At 42.0% G+C, this 22,949-nt stretch overlaps 2 protein-coding genes and 1 long non-coding RNA gene across 5 annotated transcripts in view; 1 reads left to right on the top strand and 2 right to left on the bottom strand.

The window, feature by feature from the left end:
- Positions 1–59: 59 nt before the first annotated feature.
- Positions 60–8,197, bottom strand: atg4da (autophagy related 4D, cysteine peptidase a). Its single transcript, XM_035636603.2, has 11 exons — positions 7,872–8,197; positions 5,982–6,236; positions 5,776–5,859; positions 5,215–5,388; positions 4,248–4,599; positions 4,077–4,141; positions 3,735–3,886; positions 3,526–3,604; positions 2,313–2,389; positions 1,992–2,111; positions 60–1,260 (listed from the first exon to the last, which is right to left on the bottom strand). The coding sequence occupies exons 2-11, from the start codon at positions 6,202–6,204 to the stop codon at positions 1,090–1,092; spliced, it is 1,497 nt and encodes a 498-aa protein (XP_035492496.2). The 5' UTR covers positions 6,205–6,236; positions 7,872–8,197; the 3' UTR covers positions 60–1,089.
- A 719-nt stretch (positions 8,198–8,916) lies between these two features.
- Positions 8,917–22,949, bottom strand: part of mast1a (microtubule associated serine/threonine kinase 1a) — a 62,333-nt gene continuing 48,300 nt past the window's right edge. For all 3 annotated transcript variants that reach the window (XM_035637002.2, XM_035637003.2, XM_035637004.2), the window contains 10 exons: positions 22,669–22,791; positions 22,404–22,513; positions 18,612–18,775; positions 16,733–16,977; positions 16,232–16,492; positions 15,893–16,125; positions 15,369–15,491; positions 14,968–15,104; positions 14,092–14,279; positions 8,917–13,851 (listed from right to left, as the gene is read on the bottom strand). In XM_035637002.2, coding sequence (XP_035492895.2) covers positions 12,149–13,851; positions 14,092–14,279; positions 14,968–15,104; positions 15,369–15,491; positions 15,893–16,125; positions 16,232–16,492; positions 16,733–16,977; positions 18,612–18,775; positions 22,404–22,513; positions 22,669–22,791 — 3,287 coding nt within the window. In that variant the 3' untranslated portion in view covers positions 8,917–12,148. The remainder of the gene's footprint in view (positions 13,852–14,091; positions 14,280–14,967; positions 15,105–15,368; positions 15,492–15,892; positions 16,126–16,231; positions 16,493–16,732; positions 16,978–18,611; positions 18,776–22,403; positions 22,514–22,668; positions 22,792–22,949) is intronic.
- On the top strand, positions 13,299–17,892 carry LOC124850485. The gene is made up of 4 exons (XR_007031382.1): positions 13,299–13,677; positions 15,979–16,143; positions 16,292–16,455; positions 16,755–17,892. It is a non-coding gene; the product is annotated as an uncharacterized LOC124850485 (long non-coding RNA).

The following is a 22,949-nucleotide window of genomic DNA, read 5'->3' as shown; positions in this document are numbered from 1 at the left end:
AGAGGGCAGCTCTTCCAAAAAAACAAACTACTAAGAATGAGTTGCAAGTGACATGTGACTCCAGTGTTTGAAGTTTAATGAGGATGACAAACCAACAGTAGTAGTGCAACTTGCAGTAGTAACCTTTATATATATATAAAAAAAGGGAGGGGACAAACAAAACATAAATGACATCGGAAGAGGAGCTTGAAGATCCAGACTATAATTTCCACTCTGCCTGGGCAGGTCTTACAGATGGTGTGAGGTAAAACCTAGAACTTATACTTTGTAGGTTAAAAGAGCTGTTCTGGGTTTTACTTCACAAAAGTATCCCGATACTTCAGATGACTGAAGAGATCATTTCTCCTCAGCACCAAGTGTGGGAGTTGATTTTGTGACTGAGCAGATTTCTGGGAGTGTTTCATAATCTCAATGATGAACTTGAAAGTGTCGGGGATCGAGGAGGTGGAAAATCTAGAATGGATTCACTGCTGTTGGTGATCGGAAGAATCGGAAAACTTCTCTTAAATATATCAGTACACTTATTAAATACAAACCAAATGAGCTACACTAACCCGCAGACTCACTCGCACGCAAACACACAGTCAGAAATCTGATAAATAAATGAAATAATAAGATGTACAGCAGTTGGTATATACATCAGACAGCCCTTCACCTGACCAAGGAGCTCGTTAAATGTTACGTAGTCCGCACATCGCCTCCAGGACATCCAGTTCAGACCAGGAGACAACTGAGTGTCACTGAGTAGAGTCATTGATTTTATTCATACATGTCCGATTTTGAGGCTTTGATTTGTAGGGGTCTGATAGTGAGTCAAGAATACTTCAAGTACTCAAAATATTTATTTTTCTCAGTAAATGTATGCTCCATTCAGGACCCAACTCTAATAGCTTATAATATCCATCTATACAAAGGCGATGACAGAAGCCACAAAGTTTTTTTCCCCTTTCTTTCACCAGTGAGGGCGATTGAGTACAAAAGCATCATGTCCACCTTGCAGCTGCCAAGGCAACACACATCCAAGGGAATAATCTGTTCCTTTTCTGCCCCCTACAGATGAGAGCTGGGACAGCATCCTCCTCAAAGGCTTTAGAGGAAGACAAACTCATCGCTGTTTCTTCTGTTGTTACTCCTGCCTAGGTTGCCCGGGGGCAGGATGTGGGCCGCAGGTCCACTGCTATGACCCTCAAGTCCATAGTCCTGACCCTGGCCCTCTACGAAGGTAAAGATGGGGTACTTCTCCTCGGATGACGACAGGGCCTGTGAGGGCAACAGAGATCAGTCAAAACATACTCTCACAAGAATTTATCAAAAAAAATATATTGGAAGTGAGTACAGAAAAAAAACAGATATTCATCAAGCGGACCTTCCACGTTGTTCCAGAGCATAAATTTGAACCAACATTTACTTTCAGTATCAATTAATATATTGAGGTTTTTAAAAAAAAGTCTGTGTAGAGCAGCAACCATTATTTTATTACTGGTTAATCGGCTGCCCATTTGCCACAATATGATTTATTTATGCCACAAAATCGTGAATAATGCCATTTATACATTTACAGATGCCATGGTGACAGTTTCAAATGGCTTGTATCAACCAAAAGTCCAAATACCAAAGTTATTCAGTGTATTCTTGTACATGACAAAGTGAAGCTTCAAATTCACACATTTCAGAAGTTGGAACCAGAAGAAAATCTGCATTTTTGAAAAATAGCCATAACAATCAATATAAAAAAATAGATGCTGAATAATTATTTGTTGATTGATCGAGTCATCATTTAAGTTCTAAATGTATGAATGTAAATGTTTGTTTTGTTTGTGTTTTCATTTTATACAGCATTTTATAAAAAATATATACAAAATAGTTTTTGGTATGCTAAAAACTTTGACTTTGAACAGATACTTCTAGCAGTAGAACCTTTGCTGTTATGCTTATGTTTATTAGAATCAAATCTACAGTCAGTTAGTGGGATGAAGGTGTAGAAAACTCACCACATGAACAGCAGAACACAGCGACTCAAAGTCCTTCTTGTTCTTGGCATAAAAGCCAATGGTACAGCTCGGATCCATGCGGGTGAAGGGCATCTTTTTGGGAGAGCTACAGTGGAAGGACTAGAGTGTGACAGAGGGACACGGTGATCAACAACAAAGGTCAATAAAAGAACATACTGTATCATCTGCAGTCAAAACACGACAGAACGTCATGTTGTCGGAGTCTAAAATGATATGAAATGAAACATGAGATTCAAAGTCAGTGACAGACAGAAATGAGACAAAAAACTGAAATGAAACATGTGGACGGTGCGAACCGACCTCCAGGGAGAAGTTGACTTGTGTCACGTCCACCACAGGTTGGCAGTAGTGAGGGTCCAGATACAGCAGCTGCTCATCTGGTGGACAGAAAGCAGAAGTAGTGAAGAGGAAGTAAAACACAGCATCGTAGTATGACGTCTTCACCTGCCAAGAGCCAATCAGTTGGCCAGAAACATATCAACTGTGTCATTGATTTGTTGTTGGGTTTTTTTCCCCCACTGACCCACACAGCAACTACCGTGGTTGAGTAGTGACGCCAGCGCATCTATGACTATGATAGTCCACAGTACGTTTGAACGATTGTTACAGGACAAAGTGTCCTACCACAGTAACCACAAGTGTTCACTACGCCGCTAGACAATGAGTGTCACTGTTATCATTGTAAGGTTTTAAAAATGGAACTGTTCTATGAGACCGTATGGGTTATCTTATCTTATAAAACAGTGAAGGCAACGCTTCAACAGCTCACAGCTCCCCTCGTTTTTTAAATATGCTAATACCATCCCAGTCACAACTTGTTGTTTGCTCAAGTTCAGTTAGGAAAACCTAACCAGCTGACCCAGTATTATCATCACGCAAGCAACATCACACATCAATCAAAGACCGTCTCCCCTGGAAACACGCACCACAGGAACAAGTGGTAGAAAATAACAATAAATAGCGAGAAGAGCAATGGTGACTTTCAGTTTGACTGAACTTGTGGGGAATCATGCACAGACTGTATGTTTGCAGTCATCGTGTGTGACATTTGTCTGAGTTTTAACCACCTGTTCACACACAATGTAATTTAGTTCATTGATAGCTACAGTCATTTGTGATGGTAGCAGTGTAGTTGTTTTGCCTCGGCTTCAATCTGACCACAGGCCTCCTGTTGCCCAAAGCAGAGCAGTGTTTATCTGCTCATGTTTACTTAGCCTAAGTTTTCTAGTTAATGGACCGTTTACAGGTGAGTCGAGCAGGAAAGACGAGATGAAAAACATACAGTATTAGACTACAACATGTTCAATGCAAGGCTTCCACTTCTTGATAATACTACAACCTGTTACCTTCCTAGAGCATACTGTATTTTACCAAGACAATATGCTGGCTACTCTATAGCCCTGGCTCTTACATTGTTAACAGCAGATCCTTCCTCTAAGTATGGATATCGTTATTTATTCCCCTTCTTCCTTCCTTTCATTCTTCCTAATAGCACAAGGAGGCCATTTCTCACCTTGGAAGCCAATGAAGTAGAGCGAATGCTTCGGTTTCCCTCCAATAATTCCAATACAACACTCCAGCTTTAGGATGTTCTAGAAATTAAATATATTTGAAATGAAAATTATTAATTATTTTCTTTCTTTTTTAATTATTCTTAAAGAAACATTTAGGTCAAGAAGACAGAGATGGATGGATGAGAGGCGTGAAGCAGATTATAACGACCTTGACACATTCGATGTACGATGGGTTGAGGGCCTCCCCTCCCAGTCGCACAGGCACCAGTATGATGACAGACTTCCAGGCTTGGCTGGACGGATCAGGAGGCGCCTGGCTCCGTGACGGATCACACAGACGAGCCACATCCTCTTTGTACACTAGAAAGCAAAGAGGTGGTGAGAAGGAAATCTGAAGACAGTAGAGACAAGAAGATTTCTTCCAGTGAAATATTCCCATGGTGTACATGGAAATGGAGCAAAGCCATAAACATACTAATACCTCTGAAATTAACTCTGACAAGGAGAAAAGTTATATAGTTCAACAAATATCTAAGTGTGTTAATTTCACCTGTACAGTCCTGAGCCACGTATACAGCCAGGTTGTGGAGAGCAGAGGTCTTGGAGACTGCTTTCCTGGAAAAAAAGAGATAACTTTCATAAATTATATTAATGCTTCATTGTATTAATCATAAATTCAGAAAAGAGTGAGGCCTTGCCTCTTCAAACATGAAGCCCTTACCGTAGTATGTGTGCCACTATAGAGGGGCCGTACCAGTCACCGGCCTTCTTCCCTGAACTTTTGCCAATTTCCACCAGTTGGTGAACTCCGAACGACGCCCGGGGCTGATCCCCGAACCAGGTGACCAACTTACGGTGGATGGGCTCTGCTAGTCTGTCCCTTGCACACTCTGGTCTCTTCTTCTGGCTGGTTTTGGGGCCCTGCTCACTTGGCAAGGACTTTTCAGGGGTGTTGGACCCTCGTGGAGACCCAAAAGAAGGGATGGGGACCCCACCAGCCCGGGCTGGGGAACGTGGTCTGAAAACTTCCAAGTCCACATCGGTTAGCTGCTGCGCATCTGGCCAAGCCCAATCTATAGAATACATAAAAAGGCTTGTGTTTAGCAGTTTTATACAGTCATTTTGAAGATCAGGGTTTTTTTATACCATCATTTCTTGATTCTTTTGCTTGAAACATTCAGAGTGTAAGCATCTTTTCAATGCCATACTAAGTAGCATGGAAACATAATTAAAATGTGGTATAAATAGACAGAGCAGAAGTGAGTAGCAGTACACAAGAGACCTGAGTCAAACACTGTCAGCAGTAAAAAAACAAAACAAGACACAAACAACAAAATGAACACAGGAAAAGTAATACATAGAAATATCTGAATAAAAGAGAGGTATACAGTAGAATAAAATGACAAGTGAAACGTGGTAAATGAAAACTAGTAGCAGAGGTATAAAAAGAAAGGTTGGAGAGGGATAATGTGGTAACTATTGGACACAAGTCCACCTAACCTTCCGATAAAACGAGCAAATATTTCATGCATGTCACACCATTGAGAGAAAACAAGATTCTTTCTAAACACTTAAGCGGCACAAGACAAACAAGCGTGTTTGAAGGTGCTCATTGGCTTTTCCAAGTAAACCTATTCATTCATTCTATGCAGAGTTGTTAAATGTGTGCCACAGATAAAGACACAAACCTCTTGGCATCAGATGGACCAGGAGTCCCTGTGCCAGCAGCATCTGGCCGCTGCGCAGCATGCAGCCCCAGCCACAGTCTGTGGTCCAGGTGGAGCCCTCCAGCTGAGGGAACTCTCGCCTGTACGTGAGCCAGATCCGGGACACAAAGGCCAAACGAAACCGCTCAACCTCGTCTGGGAGGAAGTGAGAGGGAGCGTGAGACAAAAAAATGAGCAGGGAAAAAAAGGAAAACGTTTGCACCATGTTTATTCAAAGTAGAGGCGGTTTGTAATGATTATCTGATATGTTTACGATCAGTTTACACGAATATTTTGTGAAATAGATGACAAGTAAAAGCTTTTTTTTCTTCTTCCTACTGTCCTGTGTTCTTTAGTGTAAAACCAGCAGCCTTTCAAAATGAAAGGGTTTACACTGTGGTTAACCAAAGGCACATATCACTACAACATCTGGGGTCTAGTCCTCCTGAAGTTTCCCTTTCTACAGAAATACAGCATCTACTCAGCATCAAAGAATCAATGTATAATCTTTATTTGAGATGTGTTTGTATGTTAAGAACTTACCCTCACTGTTAAGCACATAGGATTGTCCCAGGACAATGACTGGTGACATCTTGTTGAAGGAGGTTTTAGACTTAACAGTCCAACCTACAAACAGAAGAACATGCAGTCATTCACACTGGCCCATATCAGAAATTACAGAATTAAAAACTGTTGAATGAACGACAAAGGCATCCACAGTCCACGCTCGCACTAATCTAACAACAAACCATATTTGACGTTGTTCCACGCTGACATCAGTTTGGCTTTCAGTTTGTCCATCTCATCAGGCTCTCCGGCTGCCTCTCTGCTGGGATCTGGGCTCTGAGGCGGCCTGAGACTGAAATTGCCCTGCCGCTCCATTGGCTGCTGCTGCTGCCTCCGGCTCTCCACCAGCTCATCCTGCATCGCTCCCCCAATGTACTGAACTGTGCTGGGGGAAACGGAGTTCATGCCTCTCGAGCGCTCAGAGCTGGACTCTGGTACTTGTCATTGCAACATAGAGTTGAGAAGGAGAACAAATGGAGGAAGGGATTAAAACATGAGGTAAATTATTCACATACTTCACTACAACACATTTTACACCGTGTGAAACTCTTTAACTTATCTCAGTTAATATGTACACAATATTATATCCCTGTACTTTTTTCAACACAATAATTTTACCATTCCTACTTCAGTTTACTCTTCTTTGTCGCTCTTCCTGAAGTTTCTTCCCTTTTTTCTTATCTACATGAAGGGTTTACAGATTGTAAAAAAAACCCATCAAAGGTTAATATGAGATTTGAGATGTTGAGCTATATAGATAAATATGTTATTACTGGTCATGGTCTGACGGATCCTTCTTCAAGCCCCTCATTAGACAGTATTGTTGTGAAGCAACTTTATACATGCTGTCCGATCTCATGCTCTCCAGAAGGAAACAACTTTTACTTCAAATATTCGTAGGATTCAACTTCGATTCTTGTTTGCACTTTTTTTAAGTTAAGTTCCTACTGAAAAGGTGACTATTGAAGTTATAGTCTGAAGTTATAGATTAAGTCAAAGAGAAGCTTCTTGGCTGTACATTTACTACGAGACAATCCATCACATGAAAACTGAACAAACCCCATCCACCGATGAAAGACCACGAGATGGTCTTAACCGGAGCTAAAACAATTAGTTGAATAATTTAATTGTCACAATCTATTTTTAAAAAGCCAAACATTTATGTGGGTTCAGTTACTAAAAATGCAAAGATTAGTTTCGCCCTCCCATGTTCGTGTTGGTAAAGTAAGTTCATTCTTGACATTTGTGTGAAGCAATTCAATAGTATTTTATGAAATTAAACTAAAATTAGCCGTTGGGTTTCGGCCTGTTCAACCAGAACAAGGCATTCAGCATGTGACCAATTGCTCTGAGAGAAATGAATATATCATTGTTTACTGATAGTTTATTGATACAATATTAAAGTGATTACTTGTCAGTCAGTCAGCACACCTCGAGTATGAACTTCTATGCTCATCGAATCACATGGCTTCGTTACACTGTACATAAAAAAACACTGCACGCACAACAATTAAGATTCGTGAAGTCCAAAGAACATTTTTTCACTTCCTGAAAAAGGTTAAAAATAAATGCAGCCGTTGTCAGAATGAAATCAGGTCATCAGTCTTCAACAGCTCATGTCACAACGCAGGAAACGCTTGAGGAAAGTACCAGTGACATGTCCAGCGTGTCTGACACTGAACCTGATGAGTAGAAGTGTTAACAGGGAACAGTCGCTCGGTGGGGACACACACATCATGTGATGAGCATTCGACAACCGCCTTATCGAGCTTTCTCAGCGTCTGTGTGAAAGTCCTCTGCTTATGGCGGCTGTCATCACTCGTCACCGTAGATCACTTACACTGATCACGATCACTGAATACTCGATGTCTATGCACTTCACTGGTCCCCAGGAAGCAGAAGCGATGACTTTTATCTTTATTTCTCCTCTAACACAACGGCCGAGCCTGACAAGCAAGTGGCCGCACAGGTACCCGTACACCTCAGTAAAAAACAGCCTCACACCTTCAATTCAAAGTTAATTTGTTCACAACTACGTATCTACAGTCAAAGCCTGTGCAACCGGTCGGTACCTTGTAGCAGTTTGACTCATGTCGGTGTTTTCCTCTCTCTCTCCTCGCGCAGTCCTCCCAGGTGAATCCAGTCCACTGTTAGCTTAGCTTAACTTTAGCGTCTTTTCCGTGCTAGCCCCGGCTAGCATTACTAGCATTCAAGCCGCGTCGACCTGGAATCTTAATAACTTCTAAAAAAACCAAATACAGCCGACGTTAGTGTGGTAAACGTCCCTGCGTTAGACAGGGGAGTTGATTTGTCGGCACTGGTGTGGTGTGTTTCCCTAGTCCAGCAGCTGAGCAGCCGCCCGCTTTAGCATCTATCTGACACCCACTTCCTGTTGTCCTTTCCTGACACAGCGCCATTGGTTGGAGTAATCGCAGCGAGAAACCTGGTTGGTTAATATTCCAGCAATGATCATGAACAGCGTGCTATTGGCTGATGTTAAACCTCACTATTATGTAATGTGTAACCAAGGCAACAAATCATTTAATTAGTAAATACACCAATCATATGTTTTTGGATAGATTTATGTATGGTTGGGAATATTTTCTTTCCACACCAAGATTTGTAATTACAGTTTTATTTAGCTTTTATTATTCATCGCTTGAAATAATCTTAAACAATTACTCCTTTTTCACATTTTGGTTTGTTATAGCAGGAAAAGCAAAGGAGCAACGCAATGTTTAAGTCTCCCTCCACTCAATAATGTGTCTTGGTCAATGGATGTTTGGCCATCACTGTGCAATGATACTCAATTTGTATGATTTATGATATCTCAGCTTGTATATGGACACCAGACCTGGTCCAGCCATGGCAACTTGTACCAGTGTGATGTAGAAACTTGAAGCCTGCATTGCACATAAAGATATACATGGCAATCGTCTTTCAGTGACATAGGAGAGACATCATGTCTCCAAACATAACGATTGGAAATGAATTTCATATTTATAGATTCTGGATTTTTTAAATGTGAATCTTGTACTGTCCCAGGAGTGTCGGAGCACTCTTCATTCCTAAATTACCTTAATTTCCTGACTTTTCCAAACAGGACAAGCAACTGGATAAACTCATAACATCATTGCTGGCTTCATTTATTCAGAAAATAGTCCTTATTAGTATTTACACCTGCTAACACATGTCAAAATGTTTGTTTAATGTGAAAATTAGTATGCAGATACAGTGTATGTATACTTTACTGAGATTATATGAGGGTGGCTTCAGGGTCGTGGTCACAGATTACTGTCAGTTAAATTTAGATTAGAATCAGAGAGATGGCACATTTTGGAACAAATCTCAGAATTTTATTCCACATACTGCACTTCAGGTGTCTGCATTTGAATCACATCTACCACAAACAAAACAAAAATGCCCCAATGGTACAAAGAAATACTTTTTCAGTGAACAGAGAAACGTGGAATGTTTTTATACTTGGACTTTTGTGTTCATCTGTAGAATCCCTATTTGTATACAATATATTTACTTTTTCTTCAAAGTGACTTACAAACAAAACCAGCAAATAAAGATGTCTATCGAATAAAGTGCATTTATACTACTCTCTCTGGCAATCAATAAAAAACTAAAAAACAAACAAAAAAAAATCTCAAACATATAACACTAGTATAGACACCATTGACTGCGAGAAGGCCTGAACGTGGACATAACAGTTGTATAAGATTATATTACAGTTAGTTTTGTTAACCAGGTGACCAGAGCTGACCTGATGACTCGTTTGTTACATCAAGATATAAAAGAAGTCCTTCCTATCAGTAGAATATATAAGACAATATACTTAAAAATGTTAATCCCTATTCCAGAATATATAATTAACAGTCACATGAAGAACACAGCAACAGGAAAAAAAGGTTTCAAGTGTTATCTGATATTTACTGCAAATATTCTGATACATAAATGCATATTCACATCCCTATATGGCTAATAACATCCATTTTGCAGTATATCAATGGTCCTGGCGTCATCACTGAAACTCTACCCAACAGGTTATTAATAAACATGGGCAGTGGGCATTGTGAACCACCGGAGGGCAGTAGAGTACGATGCCAAATGAAACAAACCGACTTCTTTATGTACTACATGGGACTTTTTACTGGGGTTATGTAAAATCATTGTAACACCAATATTAGATTCAAGAATGGATTGCTAACAGAATCTCTTTCATATATCTAAAATGGATAAAAATGAGTTCATACATATCGCATCGAAAACGCATCAAGCAAAGTTGTTTTATATTAATGTCTGGTAATGTGAAAATGTCACATACCGCAAAAACTCAAAAACCAGCCTCCCACTTTGTAGCTCTACCAAGCTTTTAGCCACTTTCAGCTCATTGTTTTGATTTTCCCAAACATTTAAACCAAGACGTGGCTGCCAGCAACAAGGAGCACAACTATAGACCAACTACCTGGTCCATAACAGGCTGGAGAACAAATTTGCACATTTAGCAAGTTGAATCTGTGTTTCAGACAGAACCACTTATTTGAAACATAAGTTTTGAGTTGAAAAGACATCTAAGTCTCCTAAGTTTACGTGAAGTTTTCGTGTGCTGTTGCTGGCTGAATCAGTTTACATTTGTAGAGCTAGGAAGAGTTCAAATAAATTTTCGCCGAATCACTGGCAGAGTGAAATTGAAAAGCGCATCAAAGCTGGGTGGTGACAGCCGTCCTCACACACACAGATGCAAATCAGTTTGCATAAGATTATGTACACTGGATAGTTACTAAGATATGAACTACAGGGAGAGGAATGAGTCCGATGGGAGAGGAGAACCAGTTGTTTCTGTCCGGTGAACATTCTCCCTCCTCTGCCGACAAACACCACTATCAGTATGTTACACAGCAAAACATGAGCAATACATGAATCAACCTCGACTACCTACTGTTGCTTGTAGCACCTAACATCACAGCCATTCTGATTATAGTGTAGATAACCTTGTTTTTACAATAGCAGGTTCATTGTGATAATATACCATGCCCATATCCACCAACCCTACTGTACCTTAGCTATAGAGCCCTTTAACTAATAAATGACGGTATGCTACATCCACCACTGCCTGCTTTTCCAACAAACCGGTTCACTGTATATGTGCTTATAATATTTTCTTATGCCTTCACATTCTATATTCAAAGACTACATTTTTTCTTCACCAGTGTGTTTTGCCTAAAACCTGTAACAGGATCATCACTGCCGTCTGTTCGCCATGGTTTTGGTCGTACATACATACACGGTCATGTTTCTTGACTCACTCGCTCGCAAACACACTCACGTCCCGGTTCACGGACCACAAGGGGGATGTATTTAAATGCACTAAAATCAGCTGCTGACACTGCTGCCTCCTGTGGCGGTGTGTTGTACGTGTTTGTGGGCCAGTGCATGTGTTTGTGCAGGCCGTCGACTGATAGTCAGAGGCAGAGGGAGGAGAAAGGGGCTGTGGTAGCCCTCCTGCGAAGGGGAGATAAGCGCTGAGCCTGAGCTCTGTCACCCCCGATTTCTTGTGTGGCAGGACACAGCCTTGAACAACCACCAGAAATAGACCCAAGGTGGCACGCACGCACGCACGCACGCACGCACGCACGCAAGCACGCACACACACACACACACACAATCCCCCTGTGACAGACAGGGCTGGACAGTGCTTGATGTGACGTCCACTGACAGAGTGCCTGCTTTAGCTTTGAACATGCAACTCAGACAAAGCAAACTGCCGGATGAGGAAAAAATGAGCTAAATCATCTTGTTGCTGTAGACAAACGGATGCCGCTTCGTCATCCGTGTTGTTTGACGAAAACATAACAACTCAATTGTGTCTCCGTTCGCCACCCTTTTCCCATTGCCGTGTCTGATGAGCAGTGTGAGAAGAGAGGGCTGGTTGAAAGACAAAAACAGAGTGACGGGATTTGGTATTCACAGTATTCAGCATGTTTTGATCGGTAAAGCACTTTTTGACCTCTTGTGCCTATTGAACATGTACAGTACATTACCATATGACATGCGTTCACATAGACACACATACATATACATCTGATAAAGTGTTCCACAATAGTCAAGAGTCTTCTTATTAAATAATTTATAATAGAAAAGCAATAGTTAATGCACCTTTACAGTAGTTTTTTTTTAGTTTTTTTACTCCTGATTTTAAGTTATAATCAATGATTGGAATCAATAAATAACATTATATATATTCTGAAATTGGAATGTACATTGTTTTTAAGTGCTTGACTTCAGTCGCAGTGTTCTTCCAAAAAAAAAAGGCATCTTTTTTTTGCGTGTGACCACAGGGTCACATTTTCGGCGGGCTGCTACCTGCTGCAGGCTTGTCTAGTGGTGAACCAGCGGGACTTTGAGTCACCACTGAAGCCCCAACAACCACTCGACCAACTGCAGAAGTGTCAAACTTTCCCGCGGTGCCTCCGTGCTTCTCCTCCGCTGCCTTAGTCTGCTGCTCCTTGCTCCTGGACCCCTCCTGGGAGCCAAGCTTGATTGGCCCGAGGACGCTTTTGGCCACAGTGGTCAGCTGGCTAACGAAGCTCGTCTTGTCGCCAGGGGAGGCAGGCCGCGACTTACAGAGGGAAGGCCCGCAGAGGGAGGGGGTGACACCGGTGGGTGAGGGAGACGGGGACGGCGAGTGCTCTTCCACCACCTCCAGGCGACATTTGTCCTCCCAATCGAGGGTTCCCCTGTAGCAGTTGACGGCTCCGAGTCCCTGCCTCACCTTGCCCAGGGAAAGTGTCTGCCCATGTTGGGGAACAACGGGAGCGAGGACCCGAGCTGGAAGTTTGGGGCTTTTGGAGCCGAGGTCTGGAGTCCTTGAGTCACTGCTCTCAGCTCCAGCCTTTCTCAAGCTGTCCCCCATACCTGATGGCTTAAAGGTTTTGTTCATGCTCAGAGGACCCGCCGTCACTGTCATGTTGATGCCAATGGATTTATCTGGAATGGAAGCAGAGCTCTTAGTGAAGGCAGCACCAGGTAAACTAGACCAAAAGTGACCACTCCTGTTGTTTCCCTCCTGCTTTGGTTCAGCTCTAGCCAGTAGCTGCTGCTCCTGGAGATCTTTACTATTGGACAACATACTTTTGCCTGCCCTGGGGTCTAACTGTTTTGGAGTTAAGTCTGTCTGAACCTGGTGGATCTTTTCAGTTACTATCTGACCACCTAGACTTCCTGTTGTCTTTGTAGGGGTGCTAGGAGTTGTAACTTTAGTGGTTTCTGCACCTACTCTGGAGATTTGTGAGTTCAAAGGCAGCTCACTTGTATGAGGTTTTCTTGTTAAGGATGACTGTGATGCTGTTGCACCAATGCGACTCTCCCTTTCTCTTTCCCTCTCCCTTCCTCTCTCTCTCTCTTCCCTCTCCCTCCCGGCCAGCAGTGTTTCCCTGCTAAGCGGTGACTCCTGCCTCCCTAGTCTCCTCGCAGGCTTCAGCACACCGGTCTCTGGTGTAATCGATGACGAGGATGAGGGCAGGGGTGGAGGATTAGGCAAATGTTCCCCCTCTGTCTCCAACAGGCTCTGGAGCCCGAGCTCACAGAGGAATGCATCCTTGCGATACTCGGAGTGCTGCACCTCCAGACTGTGCTTCCTCAGCGGGCCGCCCAGCCCTCCCGTAGAACTGGACTGGGTCAGAGGAGAGCCCAGCTTCTCCGCTGACTGCACTCGTTTGAGGAGAGGCGATCGAGGGGGCTCGGCACTCTTGGGCCTGGGACGGACCACTGGCGGCGACGAGTGGAGCTTGACAGGGAAAGACTGGGTTGTGTTGGAGCTCCCTACAGTGTGGCCCGGCAAGGGTGGAGGAGAAGACTGCGTAGGCGAAGGTGTGTGGGCCAGCGGGGACAGGGGAATGTTACCAGCAGATTTACAACGGGCAGAGCGATACTGGCGGTGCAGTTTAGGCGAGAGGCCGTGCAGGGAGCTGGGCCTCATGTGCTGTGAGGGAGCAGGGGAGTTTGGAGTGCTAGAGGCTGGAGAGCTGCTCTGGGAGGAGGCGCCTAAAGAACCAAAGAGCAGAAAAGATCGATTAAGATAAAGACAATCCTTGAAGGATATGCAAACTTTTGATTTTAAAGTAGAGAGAATTTCATATTCATGTCTAGTATAATTTCTGGCATTAAAAGCTCACTGTTTAGCACATAAATTCTTTTTTTGGAAAACTGCCAAATCCATTTTTCTAAAAAATAAGTGTAGCTGCGTTGTGTGCAGGTTTCGAACAGGATGTGTCAGTGCCTTACCCAGGTACGAGGGCTCAGGGGTGGAGCGATAGCCCTGTGTAGGAGACCGTGCAGATAGACTGTGAGTCGGGGAGCCAGGGAGACTCTCACTGGAGGACAGAGAGCGATTCAGAGAGGACAGGCTGCGGCTGGTGTGCAGCAAATTGGACTGTTTCGTGATCTTGCGAAACAAGGAGCTCCGCTTCTTACTACAGGATTGAGAAAGAATTAAATGAGAGGGTGTGAAAGGATTTTATGAAATAAGGCATATACAGAAACATTATACATTCATCTATATATCAAACTGACAAGTGGCTTTGCATATTTCAGCAAATCAGCTACAAATAACGTATAAATTCTGCATGTTTTTTGGCATTGACTCTCCAGTTCTGTCACGGTGACATTCATCAATCAGAGCAAAATAGCTTCCTTTTATTTTACTTTGTGAAAGTTTTGAACATTTCACTTCTTGTTTCATTCAAGGTAACCTGGACCTGATCATTTTGCATTAATGAGCTTTGTGCCTTTGGGAAATCAAATCCTGCAGAGTGCAGACCAACAACAGGTCAACACATTCAAAGAATCTGCACCAGTGTCAAATTAAAGACCTTAAAGACTAAGGACTTTTTTAAGTCTCTGTGAAATGATTTTTTAACCATATCACAATTGACAGAAACCACCACCATTTGTAAACAATAGGCTAATACATACAACAACACTAGCTTATGAATTGGGATTCCAACCAGATGTAAATACACATGTAAAATAATGTGCATATTGTGCTGTATGTAAGACAAACTCTTCCACCATCATCACGATATACAGTCTGTTCATGAGACAAGAGACATCAGTCACATGTCAGCGCAGTGGTGCAGGTGCAGGTGTCTAAAGCCCCACCTGTCCTGGCTGTCCTTTCCCATGGTCCTCTTGTTTCGTCGGGCCATCTTGCACTTGTAGCTGGCCTTCCGGGCAGGTCCCACTTTTATGGACGTGTTCTCGAAAGGTGTAGTTGTCACCGTGACCTTGTTGCCACTCTGCACAGATCAATGGCATTAAATCATGAAATCTACACTGTTGTCAAGGTTACCAAAAACAGAACAACTGTAACACATTGCAAATATTCACAGAATTAATTAGCAAAGACCTGGTGTGCTGTTGGAATAACAGCAGTCAAGTACAAGTGAGGCCTCACATTGGAATCAAACACAAAGGAGCCTTTCTTTGACAAAAATGGAGAATGTGGCGAGACATAATGATTTTACCAACAGACAGCACAGGCCAGTACAACAGATTTTTACCTTGAGGATGAGCTCCACCACTTCAGTGTGAACCAGACCGTGGACAGGCTCCCCGTTGACATGAGTGATGAGGTCACCAGCACACAGGCCAGCTTCCTGGGCGGGGCCGCTGTCCTCCACATGCTGCCAATACACAAAGCATAGTATTAAATTTAAATCTTATGCTCTATCTAAAAAGATTCATGATGTACTGTCAGATTAGAAGAAAAGCATTTATTATTTCCCGATTTGTTAATTAATTCATAAATAAAACAATTAAAGGTTTACAATATTAAAACAACTGACAGGAAGAGAATTAACAAGATTTAAATGGAGAGCTTTGTGTTCCAAACATGGTTATATTAATATATTTCTGAAATCCCCTCCTCTTTTGCAATGTCTTTTTCCCTTTCTTTTTTTAATTCATTGATCCCTGCGAACAGTCTATAAAATGCACCCACAAAAGTCATTACATAAGCCATTCCTCTTTAAGTGAGGTCACTATCTCACATCTCCACAACAGTACTCTGCTACAAGTTTCTTACCCAAACAATATGATGCACGCTGTAGATGTCACTGTCTCCAATGTACACCCTGATGGCCCTGAGGGTGAAACCATATTTCTTTCCAGAGCGATGGATGGTGATGGGGGAGCGCAGCGCACTGACCGCGGGGCAGAAGTCTCTGCTGGGCGAAGAGTCTCGGGATGAGGGGTTGGATGAGAAAGAGTGTGGAGACATGGGGCTGGCCAGCGGAGAGAAGCCACCGTGCTGCTCCACTAGTTGCAGAAAGTAGGGTAAGAAGAGAATTTAGATATTGCATTAGTGTCACCAATTATTAATTTACCAAAAGATTTCATTGTAATCTTGTCATGTGCCCCTCACCTGATGGTATAATGACAGACAGGGCTGTGGCAGAGGCTGACTTGATGACCTTGTTGCCAGGTCTGGAGTTGCGTTTGTCACTATCACCGGACAAATGTTGATGGCGCGCCCTGCGGAGGACCAAGTCATTGGTGGCCCGGGAACCCAGCGGGTCATACAGAGGGGTTATCACATCACGGCTGGCTGCTGCTGCAGGACCTGGGGATAATGTGGTGATTGCCGCGGTAATGCCTGGCGTCTCTCCAGGTCGAGGGGGCTTGTCTGTGAGGACGTAGTCATATGGAAATTACAGTGATTTAAGAGGCGAAAATAGAAATGTTAATGATTGTCCAGCTGCCCACTGATAGAGCACTAGCCATCTAATAAGGTACTACAGTACATGCTGCGATTTCACCTCACTTGCTCTCACCATTCATTTTTTATTACTTTCTCTATTGCCCTCTCTCATTTCTTTCCTCTCGTCTACCCTTGCTACACGTTAGACCTCCAGCTACAACACACCTGCTCCGTTGATCTCTTTCAGACTGGTCCTATGCTCCAGAAGACTCGGTGAGGGGGTGCTGGTCCCATCCAGCGAGGTTCCACGGACCTTGAAGGGAGCCTGGCGGGACGGGAAGTCTGGCTCGCCCTCCAGGGGTGAGGCAAAACGATGGGTATCCATCAGCGCTGAGAAGCGTCGCCGAGCACCAAGGGGAGGGCTCGAGTCCCCTTCCATGTAGAGGGACTCCGAACAAGACAGGCGCTTCCTGCAGGAGGACGACATGGGAGCATTAACATAATGTAATGAAAACTGGGTCCTCTCTAAGAGAATCGATTATCCAACAATGTCGAAAGTCTTTCTGCCCTGAGCTAAGCTCTAACATCAGCATGTCCAAGTTACAGGCCATCTTAGACAATGTCTCCCACCCACTCCATGACATGCTGGCTAGGCACAGGAGTGCGTTTAGTTTGAGACTTATTCCACAGAGATGCACCACAGAGCGCCACAGGAGGTCATTCCTGCCTGTGCTCATCAGACTTTACAGCTCGTCCCTCAGAGGGTCAGACAATAGCCCTGGAATAAGACCATAATTTGTCACAATTTATCTACACCTTTTTATTTTCATTACTTGTAAATATTTGCGTGGCAATAACCATCTCAATATACATTTCATGTTTCTATTCATTAAAATTTTAGGTCTGTGTTTATTTCTATTCTTGGTTAGAGCAACTGTAACAAAACCCAATTTCCCCCAGGATCAATAAAATACTAATCCTTACATGTTGACGCTTAGCAGAAATAATAATTACCATGTGCCCCATCTTATCACGTCTGTCTGTATGATTTGCCAGTTAGCACAAAACACAATCCATCCGATAGCTGCTGTGCACTTTGTCATCTCCTGAGCCACGACAACAGGAGAATCGTGTGTCATGGAAATACAGTTATTTTGTTCAAAACTGAGCAGTCGCTAATAAAAACGAATCATACCTGGAGAGATGATACTGATTATCTCTTCTATTGTTGATATGGAAGAAGGGAACATCCAATATGAAATGTAATTATGAGCCAATTTATTCCAATCTATTATGAATTTATGAACAAATTATTTTTCTATATATACGAATATAGAGGGATTGACATCAGCGTCCTAAAGGCTGAGTCGTAAGAAATAATCTGATTCTGCTATATACTCTAAATCAGAAATGTATCTGTTAATTATGTGCAGTCTGACCTCTGTGGGCTGCAGTCCTTCTAAGCTGCTGCATAACGCAACAGCAGAGTAGAATTATGTTTAATGAATCTAGATGAAGGGATCAAAGCGCTTTGGGTTCTTGAAAAGCACTCTATAAATCCAATATATTATTATTATTATTATTTTCATTTGCTGGGCTAAAACTAAAAGGGGTCTTTAAGAATAAACACTGAGAGTCAGACGGATGTGGACTTTAAACCAGACGCAGAGGAACAACTTCACCGTTGAAGGTACAAAAAGCACAAAACTAAATGTATTTAATGGTCTTAAAATAACTAGTGTTCATCCTTTTGTATAATTCCACAGGAAGAAAACACAGAAAAATGCAGGTACATTTGCATTATTAATAGAAGATCATGAAGAGTGAGACATATGAACATGCAATCCGTTTCCACCTTCCCAGCTTTCAAACTTCAGAGAGGTGAGATCTGTTGCCTGTTGTTAACGCAGAGCGAGCGCGAAGTCTCGCACAAAGATCTTTTCATACAAGACTTGCATGAATTGGTGTCGGTGATATAGAAACCAATTACACATAGACCTGGTAAACGTGACAGCAACGAGAAAAAACCTTGAGAAAACCTCCTTCTGATCTCACCCAACTGTGCCTCTAAAACCCCTCACTTTTGGAAATGTCCATCACTCACATCTCAGGCGACCCAGTCCTCCAGCTCTTGTCCCTCATGCTGAAGCTCCCCAGGCTCTCTCTCTTGGTCACCTTGTCGTCCCGCGGGCCCTTGTGCTCCCGACGGGACACCGAGCTGGAAGCCTTCTGCTCCAGCTGAGATAGATGCTCCATGCTGCTGTACACCTGCAGGGGGACACAGTCGGATCAATAATCATTTGGTCTGTTAGCAGTTATTAATAGAGTAGCTGACGAAAAATGTGGTCGGTGGGTGTGTGCCGCGGCAATACATTTGTTTGCTGTGTTGACTTATTACTGTATTTGTTTCAGATGTACGCCATATGATAAAAACATGTAAAGGATTTGATTATTTTACTCAGTTCAGATTTTTGTTGTTGTACACGAGGATGATCTTTTATTCCGGAATTAAAAAAATAAGAAAATAAACAAATATAAAACAAAACAAAACACAATAAAGCTGATTTCAGACACAAACTGTGGGCTGGCTGGAAAAGATCAGGAAAACGGCCAGACTTTGTTCAGTGCATGTCTGAAAGCATCTGAAGATAATAGAAGACATTAAAAGTGCAAATGCTCTTGACACAAAGCAGAGTGCAATAGAAGGTTAATGTGATAAAAGAAAAGAAAAACTACAACAGTTAGAACAGGGATAAGATTAATTGATAAGCTTTGCAGGGCACAGACATTCAGTTTATGGTGTTTTAGAACCAAGAGCCTTTCTGGGTTAAATGAAAACTTCCAACTCATTTTCTGGCACCTGTATCTCTAAACAGTAGCAGTGATGGCATATTTCTTAAAGGGGAACTCTCATCGAGTCTATTTACAGGTGTTGGGGAGTGTTACTGCATATGTTTTAGGCTCCAGAGGGAGTCTTGTGAAATGTGATATACTGCCTCAAGTAGTGTCAAGTTTGACAGTAAAACAAATCAGGGGTTGTGGAGTCATAAGAAGCGATATAACCAGACCTCTGTAACCCGTCTGCCGCAGGCTGGTTGCTCTCAACTGTCAGCAGTAGCGTTGCATTGTGGGTAAAGTAGGCCCCAGGGTTTGACAAAGGTTAGTGGAATAAAAAAAAATATGATATTATGATTCTGGTTCTGCTGAATTGATTTTGATCATTTTTTAAATGACTACCTCAGAGTTATAGAAGTCCATTGCTAAAGTAAAGAATGGCCTTTTAAAGAGAATAATGGTCCAGAGGTGCATTCACCTTCCTGTGTGGTCTGACACAGTGACGCTGCTTGCCAGTGATTTTCCTCTTCACCTTGACAATACTGACCGATTATTATTTTCTGTTTCACACTTGTTTCACTGATTCACACCTCAGGAGCTGCAGCCTTTAAATCATACAATGAATCTTACTTCTCCCTAAAAGAGCTTTGGACTGTTCTGGTTTGTAGTAATTTCATAGTTTTAGAATGAAAATCGGACTTAAACACTTTTACACTGCAACAAGTAGATGTTTCTAAATCATTCTATTTTTAAACATTTTGGCGTTAAAATAGTACAATTTTAAATATTGACACATTCTATTGGCTACTGGCAGCTTCCATCTTAAAAATATTAATCTCCATTTTGGCCATCACCTTAATTTACAAAAGATGATATAAAGACGATTTTTTTAACAGTGAAATCTGCAAGTTTTTTAAAATATACTTCAAAATGAACAGCTAACAGGGCAGGATGGCAAATCCCAAACATATTGTTGGTCAACATTAAATTGTTTTGTCAATATAAATTCCACTGCCGTTATGAGCTACCCATCAGTCTCAACAGTTTAATCAGTATGCTCATTGCTCGCCCTTGTGTTAAGAAGACTATAAAATGACTTCCTGCATCACGCAGATGAAAAACAAGCCAAAACAGGACACATGAAATGTGACCTACTACACAGGAAAACAACAAAACTTCTAAGTTATTACTGTGCATGCGTGTGAGCGCTTACATATCCACAAAGACATGTACACAGTGACTCTGTAAGGCTCTCATTATGTGAACAGTAACAAAGGAGGCTGTGTGGGGGAGGACCACAAGATGAGCTATAGTACGTTAAGAGAAGACGACAGAATATTCAGCAGTGTACCATGGAAACAAGTATCAGCTGAAAACCAGCCGTCTTCTACGGAGGAAACCCAAAACGAGGTTAACAGTCACAGGAAATTTCTTACCTTATCAAATCTATCAAACATCTAAATGCTGTGATTAATTTTTTTCAAAAAATAAAGAGCAATAATACATTTAGGAAAAGCTGCTTTATGCTCCAGGTGGCTACGCATGTCCTGACATTTGTTTTCTTTTTCTTTTTAGTGCCCTGGAGTGAGATTATTTGCTGTGAAACCTTTGGGGTTTTATGATCTCACATGCACAAAGGATTCATTTGGATTCACTCTTTCAGGGTTTTTTAATGATCCAGTTTGATCTTTTTTGCTAATTGCTATGATTCCATATTTTTTACTGTATTTCCCAACAACAAGTCACAACCAAATACTAAATAAGGTAAAACAGAAGTATATAAGGTACAATGAGGCCATATAAATGAGCTAATGCATACAAATATGATTTTTTCTCTCTCGTAGTACTAAGCATGGGAAAGAATAATTAGTATAAACATTCAGTTCAGAGAATAGTAAAGAGCGTTTCAAAAAGTATGTGTACGTGCATATTACAAGCCAAACATCCAGCAACCTTCTTACCCTGTAGATGCTGTGATTTTAAAACTGCTAACACTGTAAATGTTTACCTTTATTATCTTTTTGTTTAATTTTGTGTTGCATGTTTTGTCTTTTTACATCTTGGGACCATGTTGGAATATTTGCATTTTAAAATGCTTTCTGAAGTAAATGTTTGGTATAATAAAATGTCAGGACATGAAAAAGTCTGTCACAAGTTTACAAAACACATTATCGTTATTTTGTTATTTCATTAGTAACAAAATAAGTTATGCTATTTTGGTAGAGGAGGAAGGTAGAACACTCAAAATAATTGATGTTCCTTTTTATATCATTGACTAATAAATGAGTCAATGAATCACTGCAGCACCACGTTAACAATTAAAAATGCATGACAAGTGTGAGATCTTTGTCGACCATCTTGTGTGCATATTTAGCCGAGCTCTTTGTTCACCTGCGTTAAATGATACTCAACAGCTCTCAACTGTTTCTTCATAAACATCTCAAATTCATTTGAAATCCACTGAAGAGCTCCTTCACGACCGCAAAACCCAAACACAAGAGGATAGACCGGGTGGAACACAGATGGAAAGACAAAGTGAAGGAGAGAGAGAATAATGGTGGGGGGTGGAGGGAACAAAAAGGCAGAATGAGGTGAGAAAATCCCAACAGAGGAAGTGACAGAAAGAACACGTTGGCGTGCGGAGAAGCGAAGATTTGGCAGGAGAACGAGTGGATGAAAAATAAGGATGAAAGATTGTCTGGGTCAGTAAACGCACATCTGTTGACAGTTAGAGTAAAAAAGGGTAGCCAGAGGCCACGCATGAAAGGTACACGGGCCTCTGTGCTGCTTAAAAAAGAAACTGGAGACAAAAGGGATCGGGAGGAATGGAGTGTCAGTTAAAACAGCCCAGTTAGAACTTATATTTGACCTTCAGGTATAAAGCCTGTTTCCAACCTCCATTTGCATCTCTCTGTACAATATGACCTCATTTTATCCATCAAATAATCGTCTTTCCTTCCTCATCTAATCCTGTGGAATAATCTCAAGGTCAAAGCGAGAAAAAATTATATTAAAATGATAGAGAGCGCAAGAAAGTGATGAAAGAGGAAAAGCACCAGACCTTGCTGAAGCGAGGAGAACAGGAGGAAAACTGTCTGATCTCCACCGGCTCGTCGTCATTGGTGTCGTCCTCGTCGTACGTATTGATGTGGTGATAACGATCCGAACGGGCTGGCAGAGGAGGCGATGAAATATATGAGCTGTCAGTTCAAAGTAAAATGTGCATTTCTGTGTGGAACGGTGTCAGAAAATGATTGTGCAGCCCATAAACCTAATATTGATGTAACCACTGCACTTTAGAGACACATAAATCCTGACACACGTACTGTCAAAGTAGCTGGTGTCCTCCTCTGACTCCAGGTGAGGGATGAACTCTGCCTTCTGCCTCAGCAAACTGTTCCAGTCCAGCTCGGTGAAGAACGAGTGCTGCTTCACCTCAAACGCTCCACCTGGCGGCAGGGGCACAAAAAACACAACCTGTTAGCTCTATTGAAAAAGAAAAAAACCCCTACATGGATGGACATTTAAAGAAAGATGAACATTAATGTCCTCTGGTGATTTTACAATGCAACATAATCTCCAGTTTTAAATATACTGTTTAGACAGG

This window comes from Scophthalmus maximus, chromosome 8, assembly GCF_022379125.1.
Source record: "Scophthalmus maximus strain ysfricsl-2021 chromosome 8, ASM2237912v1, whole genome shotgun sequence".
Taxonomy (NCBI): Eukaryota; Metazoa; Chordata; class Actinopteri; order Pleuronectiformes; family Scophthalmidae; genus Scophthalmus; species Scophthalmus maximus.
Note: the sequence above shows the minus strand (reverse complement) of the source record. Positions and strands in the feature narration are given on the sequence as shown.

Excerpts from the sequence above, each read along its gene's own strand:
- atg4da (XM_035636603.2), bottom strand. The coding sequence starts at position 6,204 with ATGAACTCCGTTTCCCCCAGCACAGTTCAGTACATTGGGGGAGCGATG. Across the intron at positions 4,142-4,247 it reads ATAGTGGCACACATACTACG|GAAAGCAGTCTCCAAGACCT; the intron begins GTAAGGGCTTCA and ends CTTTTTTTCCAG. Across the intron at positions 2,390-3,525 it reads CTACTTCATTGGCTTCCAAG|ATGAGCAGCTGCTGTATCTG; the intron begins GTGAGAAATGGC and ends TCTGTCCACCAG.